This window comes from Cyprinodon variegatus, unplaced genomic scaffold (assembly GCF_000732505.1).
Source record: "Cyprinodon variegatus isolate N-32 unplaced genomic scaffold, C_variegatus-1.0 Scaffold55, whole genome shotgun sequence".
Lineage (NCBI taxonomy): Eukaryota > Metazoa > Chordata > Actinopteri > Cyprinodontiformes > Cyprinodontidae > Cyprinodon > Cyprinodon variegatus.
The window spans coordinates 1,138,512-1,152,644 of NW_015150508.1; the positions used below are offsets into that span (position 1 = coordinate 1,138,512).

The window sequence follows — 14,133 nt, forward strand, 5'->3', positions numbered from 1 at the left end:
CCAGACTGATTGCACAGAGCGAATGATGATCAAAAAGACTCCAGAGGTTCAAAGTTGATAGAGATTTAGCCCAAAAGGCTGTAATCGGTGAAAGAAATTGGATCTACACCATGTGGATTCAGGGGAGGAGGCTAAAAAATAAATGCAAACCACACCTTCCAGCTTTTCATTTGTGTTGTTTCATTGTGTTTATCTGTCTAACAAAATCCTAATTGAATATAGTTTTTTTATGGCAAAATGTGACATAGTTAACTGGGTATAAATACTTATGCAGGACAGTGTTTAGATCATGCGTGCAGAAAAAGATTCGACTAAGAGTGGTGGACAGCTGCTTCCTTCATTAGGTTACTGTTTTCATTTACTGTCTAATTGTCAACATTTAATCCCATAGAGATAAAGAAGCATGCTTTACTTTAGGTGTATTTTTGGAGCTGTCCTCTCTTTATCGGCTAAAGTTTGTTGTCTTAACACTCGTCTGTCACCCTGGTGAGGTGCCTGTCAGAAAATGCCCCGGAGCTGAAGTAATTAGTGTCCACGCACCAATCACACAGGCAGCCAGCTATTGTTCTTGCCTTGTCTTTTATAAAAACAGAGATGAAGCTTACCCCCACACTGTTCCAATTATTAAAGATAACATGACAAGATCAAAAGCTTCACACACAATGCCAGAAATAGTAAATTACAAGAAAGGTAAAGAGCAGAAGCATTTTGGAAATAATTAAGAGCGTTAAGAGATCAGGAATTTAGATGAGCATGTGTTGTTGTACAGACTTAAAAGCATAAGGATTAAAAAATTTTGTGATGAATGTGGAAAAGAATAGGAGGCTGTTTATGCGTTAGCCGGTTTCTTATAAACTCATTGAATAAAAGACTGCAGTAATTATTCTCTAAAGTGATGGAAAAACCTTCTAACACATTTAGGGTCCAATGCTGTAAAAGGCTATAATTTGACCAAATTAGGTCTAAAATTAAAAGCTTTATGGATGTCTATATTGACTAGATGTTAGCATTCTCCTGAGATCCAGAAGAATAATTAAATGCTGTCAATGTGGCGCCTGAACTCATAACCTTTTCAACCAGTGTTAACATCCTTCTGAACAAGTACTTTACAAAGAGATGCTGGCACCACAATATGAGACAGTCTCTCTGTGTTGTAATTACTCAAGGATTCTGGACAATTGCCTTTTTTCATTAATATATATTTAGAAGTGTCCAAAATATTTTAACTTTTTGCCAAAGAAATGCTCTTTTAAAGAAATTTTGTATGTGAGATATTGAAATTATATCTGGGTTTCTCTGGGAGTAAAATTAATAAAAGTGAAGTGGTTTTGTAAAATTCCGTATGGTCATGTTTCTCTATCTAAGAAATAAATCTATTTATATTTTTTTTTTTACATAATGTTAAAAACTGTGCTCCATACAAATAAGCCAAACACTCAACTTGGGTCAAATGAACAGTTGTAGGTTTTTATATCTGTTTTCTCTAAGAAATCACCTTTTGCAAAGTTTCCTTTTGATTTGTGTAAAGATAATATTGTAAAATACAGGGAGCTATAATTAAATAGAGATATTTATTATTTATTGCATATTCTCATTTTCTCTTTAAAACAGATGGACCACCTCTATCAAGGAACATACAGCACATTTTATGTTTTATGTTTGCTACATTTAACTTACAAATTAAAGATAGCTTAGAAAAACGATTGCTGGTGTGTTAGAGTTCTTACAAAGAAAAAAAGAAACCGGCTTAAATTGGATTTGCAGACCTCAGGGCTCTGCCGTCAACACCGTTATTATCTTCCTGATAGGTGCATTATTAATACCTCTTATTAGTTAAAATTGCAATATCATAAACTAAAGTAAAAAAAAAAAAAAATCTGATCATCACTAAACCTCTTGGCTTTGCTTTAAACCCCCAGTTTGTGCTTTGGGCATTTAGCAATATGTTTTCTTGGTATTTGAATGAGGCATTAATGTATCGGTATGAACTGTGGTTTAATTTTCAGGACTGAGTTGCTCATAGTTCTTCCCTTTCCCAACAGTTTATGTTAAAACCAGTTTTTAAGACATGTTAAAATCATTGGTATCCTTAAATCTTTTGTTTGCTCACGTCCTGCATGTTGAACATCTGAATCTAACAAATGGGACATTACATGATTCCTGTATGACTTAATTACATGCAGAGGAGCTGAATCAGCCATTCAGGGACATACAGTATCTGCATGCAGGATACTGGCTCATTTAGGACCAAAGAATAACATCCTGACAATATGATGCTTCAGCACCATAAGGAAGACATTAGCCAGAAGATGAGAAATGCTTCTTTTTTTTTATTCAGCCATTATGCCTCCATATCATTCCAAATAGTTCAATTATGAGATATTTGGTTCTCCTGGTCTTACATCCTGTGAAATGTGTTGTTGCAAAATGTAAGCATGCTTCAGGCAAAAATCACTGGATTGACTTCTAGTGGCTTCTAACTGAATTAGACTGCAGTGAGTTTTGGGACATTGAATTTGTGGCCTGTTTGGGTTTTTTTCCTGCACAAATTCCAGTTAGGAAGCTCAATAGACAATTTCTTTAGCTTCACTGCTCCATTTCTCTTCTTATCTATGGTCAACTGTTAGATAGTATTTATCAGTGTATTCGGTGTAGGTTCTCAGTCATCAAAAAAGTTAAAAACAAATCCCCTTGACTTTATCTTTTCTTCTTCTTTTTTTCTATTTTTTCTTTTCTTCAAACATCTTCAAACTTGGAAAAAAGTTCAGTGGATTTATTTTTAACTTTTTCTGGTATCATTGTATTCCAATCAAAAATCTATTCAATTTGTTGAATTCAGTTGCAGTAAACATCTCAAGGATGAGCAGCAAAGCAAAAGATGTGAATATTTACAGTGTGTAAGGTTTTTGAACCTGTTTGAAAAAAAAAAGTTATTGTTAATCCTAACTTAATTCACTGACCCATTTGCACAGTCCCTATGCATTAAGAGATTTTTTTTGACTAGTCCTACAATACAGAAATACACTAAAGGTTCATTAATTAGTGCATTGCTCCAGATTTTCTTTATATATGGACCGTATTGGTAAAGTGTACATAAACGTCTGACTTAACCATAAAGAAATCTAAAGATCAAACAATCTGGAGAGCTGAAAGACAAACCAACTGGGATCTTAAGGGGAAATGGAGGCTAACATGCTGACAAGCTTCTGTTGTTTCCCTTCCACAGCAGATGCTTTCCTTGGTCCAGATGATCTAATTAGTGTTTACAATGAACCCATATGAGACAAACATCTGACATGCAAGAGTTTTTAAATTCTGTGCAGCACTATAAACGAGTGCAGAATTTTCATGCCCTAATACAAAACCACTCAGACTTTTTGTGCGGCAATATTGGTAAGGTAATGAGTTGAGATTAGATCTACGTAAAATGCTTAATGCTTTTCATACAAAATCTATCAGCTCTCTAATTACTTCCCCTGTCTGTTAGGTGTACCTGCTGATGTGTCGTGTGGGCTTTCCGGATAAGGAGGTCTTTGAGCAGGTCCTTCCGGTGCTAAATGTTGCGCTGGCTTCTCTGCACCCACTGACTGATGAACAAATGTTCAGGGCACTCAATGCAGGCAGTGTGAAGGGGGAGCTGGAGTGGAACGACTTCCAGCAGAGATTAGACAGTCTGGCTGGATTCATGGTAAGACCCCTGATGTTCTTTCATGAAAGAATCTATGAAGATTCAGCCTTTGTTTGGATTGAATCCGCTGTTAAGTGACTTAAATCTAGTAGTTTAGAAGTGTTTTGCCTTCACGGTGTGAACCTAATACTTAGTATTGGAATCCTTTCATTTGAGCCATTTTTCTGTATGTTTGCTCTGTGGATAAAGGTCAGGCGCAGGGATGGCACCCGGATGCTGTGTCATCCCTCCTTCAGAGAGTGGTTGGTTTGGAGAGCTGATGGAGAAAGCACTGATTTTTTTTGTGATGCAAGGTGAGCTCAATTTATCATGCATCAGTTTTTGGTATTTGAACGCTGAAATGATTCAACTGTTGCATTTGTGTGTCTACAGGAGTGGCCATGCTCTCCTAGCCTTCATGTTCTCTAGGCAGGAGGGAAAACTCAATCGTCAGCAGACTATGGAACTGGGACACCACATCCTCAAAGCCCACATATTCAAAGTGAGCAGCTTGTTTAACTCAACTTGTCCTTAATAATTGTTTCTGAGAGATAAATTTGCTTGTATTTGTTGAAGTAAACAGGGGTCAGATTGATTCCAGTTTGTAGCATTAAAGATGTCTCTGAAAAACAAATAGTGGTCTCCAACTCAAATCTTTAAAGGCTGTTTTCCGCAACTTTTCCGTGTCCCTTGCTTTATACCCCTAAATCAAACGATTCTCCATTTCTCTAGCATACAGACAAGTTCTGCAGAGCGCTGCTAAATGGCTGATATTGGATTCAGTTGTGTTGGAGCAGAGACTCATCTAAACGATGTACAAAGGGCCATAAGGACTGGAGTTTCAGACCACAGCTCTAAAACAACCCAAACTTAAACATTACTAACAGTTTGAGTGTATTTATGAAGTCTTATGTTTTTACTATCTTCTAAACTTAGTGCTGTCAATGCCTCTTTACTGACTGTGTGGCCTTGTTAATGTCATTATTTTGGCGCTGATGGATTGCTTGATTGCTCATTTCATTCACCTGACCAGCTCTGTCCTGTTCCTTATCCTTCATCATATACACCTGTTCTGGTTTCCTATTTAAGCTGCCTGTTTCCCAGCCATCAGTGCCAGATTATTCCTGAGCCTTTGTGTTGAGAGTTATCTAGCAGTGTTCTAGAGTTATCGTTCTATAGTGTTCTGATTGATCCTGACCTGTTTCTGTTTTTGGACTTTTGAGCTTCCTGCCGCTGTCTGATTTGTTTGCCTGCCTGTCTTTGGATTCCTCTTGGATTCTTCTGTGGACTGAGCCTGAATCTGCCTCTTGACTTCATCCTGTGGATTATCCTGTCTTCCTTCTTTAGCTTGGATTCGATCGCCTGTCAGCTCTGCGGCCTTCTAGGCTTCCGTGTCTGGAACTCTCTGGCAGCATCCATCTTGTCAGACGATCGGTTGGAATCATCCTTGTTCTCTGGGCTTGGACTAAACTGTCAAACCAGATGTTCCTGCCTCAGACACCCTAGCCGCTGCAGGGTATTTTGTCATATGAGCATACCCGGTCAGACCAGCATTACCATAGTCAAAACCCGTTCATCCCTTTAGTTTATCTCTTTAGTTTTGTACAATAAATACACTTTAAACTACCTCAACAGCCATGTATTCCTTTTGGCATGTACAAAAAAACAAAAAAAACAATTGAATTACTTACTTTTTTGTGTTTTTCAAAGCGTATGGGGATCTGGCCTTAAATAGTGTTTTTTGGACATGACTAAAGGGATACACGCCCATTGAGGTAGTTTAAAGAGCATTTTTCATACAAATCTAAAGAGATAAAGCAAATCTGACGTCTTGCGCATGCATATTGACTATAGGTATGTTGATCTGATGTTGTATGCTGATCTGACAGAACACCGGCAATGCGGATCATTCCGTTTCTGTTTGAGTAAACGCTTTTTAAGTATTCCACTGTATTCTGTCTTGCCTGTCTGGGTCCTCCTTTCTGAGCCATTACATTTAACTAGGTGAGAACATTTTATAGATGTAAACAAATGCATAAGTCATGATAGGTAAGATAGAATAGAATCAGTAGGCGCATTCCATTAGCCATCAGATTGTGAAATTGTGAAACTTTGCATTTTCGAATGTAGCAGAATATCAACATAGTTTTGTGGACATTTATAATGTAAACACATCTATGACTGTCAGGTTGGACTTAGCTTAATTCTCGTTAGAATTGTCCCATTTGTACTGCAAACCTGGCCCTTTCTGCCTCACTTCTACTGCAGAGGAGATGATGACCACTCATGATAGCACTACACAACCTTTAAAAGAAAAAAAAAAAAGATTGTACTATCCCTTCACAGCTATCAAGATAAGTCATGCACAAAAACATCTACAATTGATGTTGTTCTGTCTGTGTGAGCCGGCCCAACGCTCTTCACTGTTCATGCTGATTTACTCCTCAGACACGATTCAGATTGTGCTGTGCAGATCTGAGCAGGTGTTATCTGACTGTGTTTATCTGTGTTCGTCACACAGGGCTTGAGTAAGAAGACCGGCGTGTCCTCCAGCGTTCTTCAGGCCATGTGGGTAAACTGCAGCACAGATAGTCTGTCAGCTGCACTGGGCTCCCTGAGAAACCTGTATACCCCCAACATCAAGGTGACACAGAGGAGAACTCATATTATGATATCTACACACATTATTATGATATCTACACACAGAAATATGATGGTCAGAGATTTTGTAGTTTTTTTTTTGTTTTTGTTTTTTTACATTCTGTAGGTGAGCCGCTTGCTTATGCTTGGTGGAGCATGTGTGACCTGGTGTACGGAGGTGATAGGGCACGCTCCCATTCTGGCTGTCCATGCGCACTTGGGGCATGTTGAGATGGTAGCTCTGCTGCTTGAAATGGGGGCTCCGATAGATGGGACCACCGGCAGCGGCATGACTCCCCTTTGTCTGGCGGCTGCAGCAGGACATGCCGACATCGTCAGCCTGCTCTGCAAGAAAGGAGCCAAGGTTATTGCTATTTCTGTATAGTTAGCTGTAGACTTAGAAATCTGAAATGCACTGTTTTTTAAAGCCAACACAGTTTGAAGACGTACTCTGGGAGAGGGATGAATTGAACAGGGCTCATCTAGGCCAGGGTATTAGAGTTGAGAGTCCTTCTGTGTTCCCTCTGTGCCAGGTGGGACAGGCTGATAAGAGTGGCCAGTGTGCGCTGGTCCATGCTGGGCTTAAAGGCCATGCAGAAATTATTAGCATCTTGCTGGGCCAGGATTGGGGAGAAGATATCCCGGCCGATGCGCAGCAGCACCATGGAAATGAATCTGTGACTGGAAAAACACAAGCTGCCCAGCAAGCACTGACGGCTGCAGCCAGTGTGGGACACACACAGGTACGGCACAGATAAAAAAAAAACAAAGTGTTTAACTCTGATGTAATTCATCTGTATGTAGATCACGGAGCCTGTCCTCAGCAGACAGAGAAGATTTCCTTTGAAGCTGATTGTTATTTTCCTCTACTTTAAGCTCTGCTTGGTGCTCGGGTCTGTTTTCAACACAGCAAGGCAGCAATAGAAGACTGTCAAAATGTGTTATTTCGTTTCTGCAGGTGGTGAAAAGCTTTCTGGACTTGAAAGATGAACAGCTGGCAGTGCAGATGGACGCTCACGACTCACTCTGGGGAGAAACTGGTGCATTTCTCCTATCAGTCACAAAGATTTATCTTTCTCACCTATTTTTGTCCATCAGTGGGGTTCTGGAGTCACGCTCAAGGGCTCCAGCACTATACGTCAGGCTTATTCTGTCTCTTTGCTGCAGATTTGAAGCAAAATTAAAAAATCGCACTGTGCATCCATCTTTATTCCTTTTAGTTTTATAACCAAGGAAAGCTCTGGTTCATATCCAATGATCTTAATCTTTCTAAAATAAAGAATTTAGCAAAAAACTGTTCAAACGTGATACTTTTATCACAGATGCAGATTTCTGTTAGGTCCATTTGCTGAAAGTATGTTGGAGGAAGCCTGCGTCTGTGCTTGCAGCACCATTATGGTGTAATTGTATTAAAAGGTCCCCTGCAGTCCAGAGATCGAAAATGTGAGTGCATGAAAAAAAACCTGTAAATCTTACATAAACGAAATCCCTTCATTATTGCGTTACAGACCATAAGTCCATGTGAAATGGTCATGTTAATGTCTTTTCACTGAACCAGGCCTCCCAGGTTCTCCTTAATATACCTAAGACAGTAGCAGAAAACATTGCAGTTATTAAATGTTGCCTTAAATGATCAAATTCTCACTTGTGTACATTTTAAATCCAAACAATTTAAGGCAAGGATCGAGCGACTGTTTGTTCTTTGTCCCTTATGACAATGGCTCCTCATTAAAGGCAGCGTTATATAATTGACTGGCCTCTGAGGCATGGGATGCATGAAACATGAAGTCCTTTGCTGTTGTGTTAAACGCATCAATACCTTGCCTTCATCCCAAGCCGCTCAATTAGCTGCAAAACTGTAGAAAAAAAGGGACCAACAACTTATGATAAATAACGTGAGCTGGTTATGGTGCAGGTTATTAGAAATATACCCTTTCTAAGCTGCCTTGGATTCTTTAGCTGTATAAAGAATTAGTTAAATTTTGATATTAGAGACATTTTAGAAAGCGGCAAGTTTGGTCAGTAGTTTTTTCAGATTTTATTTGGACATTTGAGTTCATGGTAATGTTATTGCTTAAGGTTAATTTGCTCCATCATTTTTAAAACCAGTTGCAGTTTAAATATTTATTTTAATTTTCCTGCTTGAAAAACCAAATGCGTCAAAAAAATGGTCTCATCCAATTTCAAAAGCTGGCGATAGCATCCCTTCTAAAATATTGATGTTTGACCCCTTGGAAGCACTTTGTAATTTTTTTTAAATTTCTTTTAAAAGATGATATAACCAAAGATTTATTTACTTACCTAGATAAATATAGCATTATTTTCCTAAATTCATCCTATTTTAAGCACCTTAAAAAGTCAATATTTTTTTAGCTTAGCTGGTTAAAAACCTGGTTGTTTGCACTGGAAAGGGATTTCATAACACATATTAAAACTGGTTTCTGAAGGAATGAATCAGGAATTATTAAACTTGGAATTTCTATATCAAAGCTCAAATCCCCCATCGAGTGGGAATTTCTAATTTAATGCATAAAACCCAGATATTTGCCCAAAAAAAGTAACCAAGCAAGCTCCTGACTTGAGTTATGCAAGAAGCTGCAAAATGAAAATTAGCCATATATTATCTATATTAGTCTGTATGTATTATTTTAAGCATCTGTGGATTAGAGAAAAGCCTTGATATATATATATATATATATATATATATACATATATATATATATATATATATATATAGGGAATGCATATACCATCTTGGTAATCTTGGTTTGTTGCATATTTGCAATGATGAGTTTCCAGAGGTTGATATTATCATTTTCACATTTACTTTTTAATAAAAGAAACCACTGATAGTATTCAAAAATTAAATGTAACAAGCGCCNAATTGAATTACTTACTTTTTTGTGTTTTTCAAAGCGTATGGGGATCTGGCCTTAAATAGTGTTTTTTGGACATGACTAAAGGGATACACGCCCATTGAGGTAGTTTAAAGAGCATTTTTCATACAAATCTAAAGAGATAAAGCAAATCTGACGTCTTGCGCATGCATATTGACTATAGGTATGTTGATCTGATGTTGTATGCTGATCTGACAGAACACCGGCAATGCGGATCATTCCGTTTCTGTTTGAGTAAACGCTTTTTAAGTATTCCACTGTATTCTGTCTTGCCTGTCTGGGTCCTCCTTTCTGAGCCATTACATTTAACTAGGTGAGAACATTTTATAGATGTAAACAAATGCATAAGTCATGATATGTACGATAGAATAGAATCAGTAGGCGCATTCCATTAGCCATCAGATTGTGAAATTGTGAAACTTTGCATTTTCGAATGTAGCAGAATATCAACATAGTTTTGTGGACATTTATAATGTAAACACATCTATGACTGTCAGGTTGGACTTAGCTTAATTCTCGTTAGAATTGTCCCATTTGTACTGCAAACCTGGCCCTTTCTGCCTCACTTCTACTGCAGAGGAGATGATGACCACTCATGATAGCACTACACAACCTTTAAAAGAAAAAAAAAAAAGATTGTACTATCCCTTCACAGCTATCAAGATAAGTCATGCACAAAAACATCTACAATTGATGTTGTTCTGTCTGTGTGAGCCGGCCCAACGCTCTTCACTGTTCATGCTGATTTACTCCTCAGACACGATTCAGATTGTGCTGTGCAGATCTGAGCAGGTGTTATCTGACTGTGTTTATCTGTGTTCGTCACACAGGGCTTGAGTAAGAAGACCGGCGTGTCCTCCAGCGTTCTTCAGGCCATGTGGGTAAACTGCAGCACAGATAGTCTGTCAGCTGCACTGGGCTCCCTGAGAAACCTGTATACCCCCAACATCAAGGTGACACAGAGGAGAACTCATATTATGATATCTACACACATTATTATGATATCTACACACAGAAATATGATGGTCAGAGATTTTGTAGTTTTTTTTTTGTTTTTGTTTTTTTACATTCTGTAGGTGAGCCGCTTGCTTATGCTTGGTGGAGCATGTGTGACCTGGTGTACGGAGGTGATAGGGCACGCTCCCATTCTGGCTGTCCATGCGCACTTGGGGCATGTTGAGATGGTAGCTCTGCTGCTTGAAATGGGGGCTCCGATAGATGGGACCACCGGCAGCGGCATGACTCCCCTTTGTCTGGCGGCTGCAGCAGGACATGCCGACATCGTCAGCCTGCTCTGCAAGAAAGGAGCCAAGGTTATTGCTATTTCTGTATAGTTAGCTGTAGACTTAGAAATCTGAAATGCACTGTTTTTTAAAGCCAACACAGTTTGAAGACGTACTCTGGGAGAGGGATGAATTGAACAGGGCTCATCTAGGCCAGGGTATTAGAGTTGAGAGTCCTTCTGTGTTCCCTCTGTGCCAGGTGGGACAGGCTGATAAGAGTGGCCAGTGTGCGCTGGTCCATGCTGGGCTTAAAGGCCATGCAGAAATTATTAGCATCTTGCTGGGCCAGGATTGGGGAGAAGATATCCCGGCCGATGCGCAGCAGCACCATGGAAATGAATCTGTGACTGGAAAAACACAAGCTGCCCAGCAAGCACTGACGGCTGCAGCCAGTGTGGGACACACACAGGTACGGCACAGATAAAAAAAAAACAAAGTGTTTAACTCTGATGTAATTCATCTGTATGTAGATCACGGAGCCTGTCCTCAGCAGACAGAGAAGATTTCCTTTGAAGCTGATTGTTATTTTCCTCTACTTTAAGCTCTGCTTGGTGCTCGGGTCTGTTTTCAACACAGCAAGGCAGCAATAGAAGACTGTCAAAATGTGTTATTTCGTTTCTGCAGGTGGTGAAAAGCTTTCTGGACTTGAAAGATGAACAGCTGGCAGTGCAGATGGACGCTCACGACTCACTCTGGGGAGAAACTGGTGCATTTCTCCTATCAGTCACAAAGATTTATCTTTCTCACCTATTTTTGTCCATCAGTGGGGTTCTGGAGTCACGCTCAAGGGCTCCAGCACTATACGTCAGGCTTATTCTGTCTCTTTGCTGCAGATTTGAAGCAAAATTAAAAAATCGCACTGTGCATCCATCTTTATTCCTTTTAGTTTTATAACCAAGGAAAGCTCTGGTTCATATCCAATGATCTTAATCTTTCTAAAATAAAGAATTTAGCAAAAAACTGTTCAAACGTGATACTTTTATCACAGATGCAGATTTCTGTTAGGTCCATTTGCTGAAAGTATGTTGGAGGAAGCCTGCGTCTGTGCTTGCAGCACCATTATGGTGTAATTGTATTAAAAGGTCCCCTGCAGTCCAGAGATCGAAAATGTGAGTGCATGAAAAAAAACCTGTAAATCTTACATAAACGAAATCCCTTCATTATTGCGTTACAGACCATAAGTCCATGTGAAATGGTCATGTTAATGTCTTTTCACTGAACCAGGCCTCCCAGGTTCTCCTTAATATACCTAAGACAGTAGCAGAAAACATTGCAGTTATTAAATGTTGCCTTAAATGATCAAATTCTCACTTGTGTACATTTTAAATCCAAACAATTTAAGGCAAGGATCGAGCGACTGTTTGTTCTTTGTCCCTTATGACAATGCCTCCTCATTAAAGGCAGCGTTATATAATTGACTGGCCTCTGAGGCATGGGATGCATGAAACATGAAGTCCTTTGCTGTTGTGTTAAACGCATCAATACCTTGCCTTCATCCCAAGCCGCTCAATTAGCTGCAAAACTGTAGAAAAAAAGGGACCAACAACTTATGATAAATAACGTGAGCTGGTTATGGTGCAGGTTATTAGAAATATACCCTTTCTAAGCTGCCTTGGATTCTTTAGCTGTATAAAGAATTAGTTCAATTTTGATATTAGAGACATTTTAGAAAGCGGCAAGTTTGGTCAGTAGTTTTTTCAGATTTTATTTGGACATTTGAGTTCATGGTAATGTTATTGCTTAAGGTTAATTTGCTCCATCATTTTTAAAACCAGTTGCAGTTTAAATATTTATTTTAATTTTCCTGCTTGAAAAACCAAATGCGTCAAAAAAATGGTCTCATCCAATTTCAAAAGCTGGCGATAGCATCCCTTCTAAAATATTGATGTTTGACCCCTTGGAAGCACTTTGTAATTTTTTTTAAATTTCTTTTAAAAGATGATATAACCAAAGATTTAATTACTTACCTAGATAAATATAGCATTATTTTCCTAAATTCATCCTATTTTAAGCACCTTAAAAAGTCAATATTTTTTTAGCTTAGCTGGTTAAAAACCTGGTTGTTTGCACTGGAAAGGGATTTCATAACACATATTAAAACTGGTTTCTGAAGGAATGAATCAGGAATTATTAAACTTGGAATTTCTATATCAAAGCTCAAATCCCCCATCGAGTGGGAATTTCTAATTTAATGCATAAAACCCAGATATTTGCCCAAAAAAAGTAACCAAGCAAGCTCCTGACTTGAGTTATGCAAGAAGCTGCAAAATGAAAATTAGCCATATATTATCTATATTAGTCTGTATGTATTATTTTAAGCATCTGTGGATTAGAGAAAAGCCTTGATATATTTATATATATATATATATTTGTAAAATTGTGTCCTAGGAACAGAAGCAATATGATTTTCATTTCCTTTATTGGTGGTTGTTAACCTCCTATGAAAACTCTACATTTAAATTATTATAGCAAGAAAAGTCTATTTTTCTGTCCGTTTTTTAAGTGATGCCTCTTTTTCTTCTTCCCTCCTAAATACAACGATTCCATCCCCTTCTGCTCGTTTTTTGATCTCTCTGCCAACCCTCCACCAGTGCTGAGCGCGGCAGCAGGGAGAGGGCGCCTGGAGATGTGTGCGTTCCTCCTGGAGCACGGAGCGGAGCTGGAGGTACCAAACCGCAGAGGAATGGTCCCACTGTTAAGTGCAGCCAAACATGGCCACCAACAGGTGAGGAGAGGGCCTTTGTGGAAGACAGGTTCTCCTGCATCTGCTTCAGTATTACCAGGGAGAATATGGGATGGGCTTAAACTGTTTATGTGTGGATATGTTTGCCAATATAAATTGCATGTATGGGGGAATCCATATTTTCTAAGGGTGAAAAGATTTTCTAGCAGAGAAATATTAAAAATATAGCTGATTATGCACAATTATGGCAAGGATAGCTTATCTTCAACAATAAACCATCAGTTTAGTGATAACTTTTTTTAGTTCAGGACCAATAAATCATATGTATTCTCATACAGATTAAAATGCATGTTTTATGAGTGGATGTCTCTCAGGTAATATTCAGGTTTTGAAGCTAAATTCATGGTTCCTCCTCCTGCTGAAATGTCTTTGGACAAGAAAATTACAGTGTCCTGCATGATAGCTGCTTCTAAATTGCAAAAAAAAAAAAAGAAAAGTTGATTGAGCTGACTTTACATAAAAAAATATTTATATTTTACATAAACTCTCCAGATCAGATAGATAATCTTTTAAATTTTATTCTACATGTGAGCAACTGTTTAAAATAAATTTGAATAAAGGATTTATGGTTCTTTTTTTGTCATATTCAATATTACATGTTTTACCTTGTTTGAAGTGGACAGTAGGCTAAAATATTAAATCTATGGCAAAAATTAAAAAAAAAAATATAGAAAACAATTGGGGAAAAGCATAAAGGGTTGTGTTGAGATATGTTTTATATAATTGTCTCACTTTTTCTGCAGGTCGCTGAGCTACTTTTAAAGAAAGGAGCAGATCTAAATATTAGTGACAAACAGGGTCGCACTGCACTGATGCTGGCTGCCTCTGAGGGACACGCCGCCACAGTTGAGCTCCTGCTTTCAAAAGGTGAGAGAGCCGCCAAAGTCCACAGCTACACCCAGT

The 14,133-nt window shown here is 38.5% G+C and overlaps 1 protein-coding gene across 1 annotated transcript in view; it reads left to right on the forward strand.

The window, feature by feature from the left end:
* Positions 1–14,133, forward strand: part of LOC107082540 (protein TANC1-like) — a 55,429-nt gene that overhangs the window by 35,006 nt on the left and 6,290 nt on the right. The window contains exons 13-21 of the mRNA XM_015371280.1: positions 3,488–3,688; positions 3,878–3,981; positions 4,061–4,169; positions 6,189–6,311; positions 6,435–6,671; positions 6,841–7,050; positions 7,266–7,347; positions 13,079–13,212; positions 13,974–14,097. Of these exons, the coding sequence (XP_015226766.1) occupies positions 3,488–3,688; positions 3,878–3,981; positions 4,061–4,169; positions 6,189–6,311; positions 6,435–6,671; positions 6,841–7,050; positions 7,266–7,347; positions 13,079–13,212; positions 13,974–14,097 (1,324 nt within the window). The remainder of the gene's footprint in view (positions 1–3,487; positions 3,689–3,877; positions 3,982–4,060; positions 4,170–6,188; positions 6,312–6,434; positions 6,672–6,840; positions 7,051–7,265; positions 7,348–13,078; positions 13,213–13,973; positions 14,098–14,133) is intronic.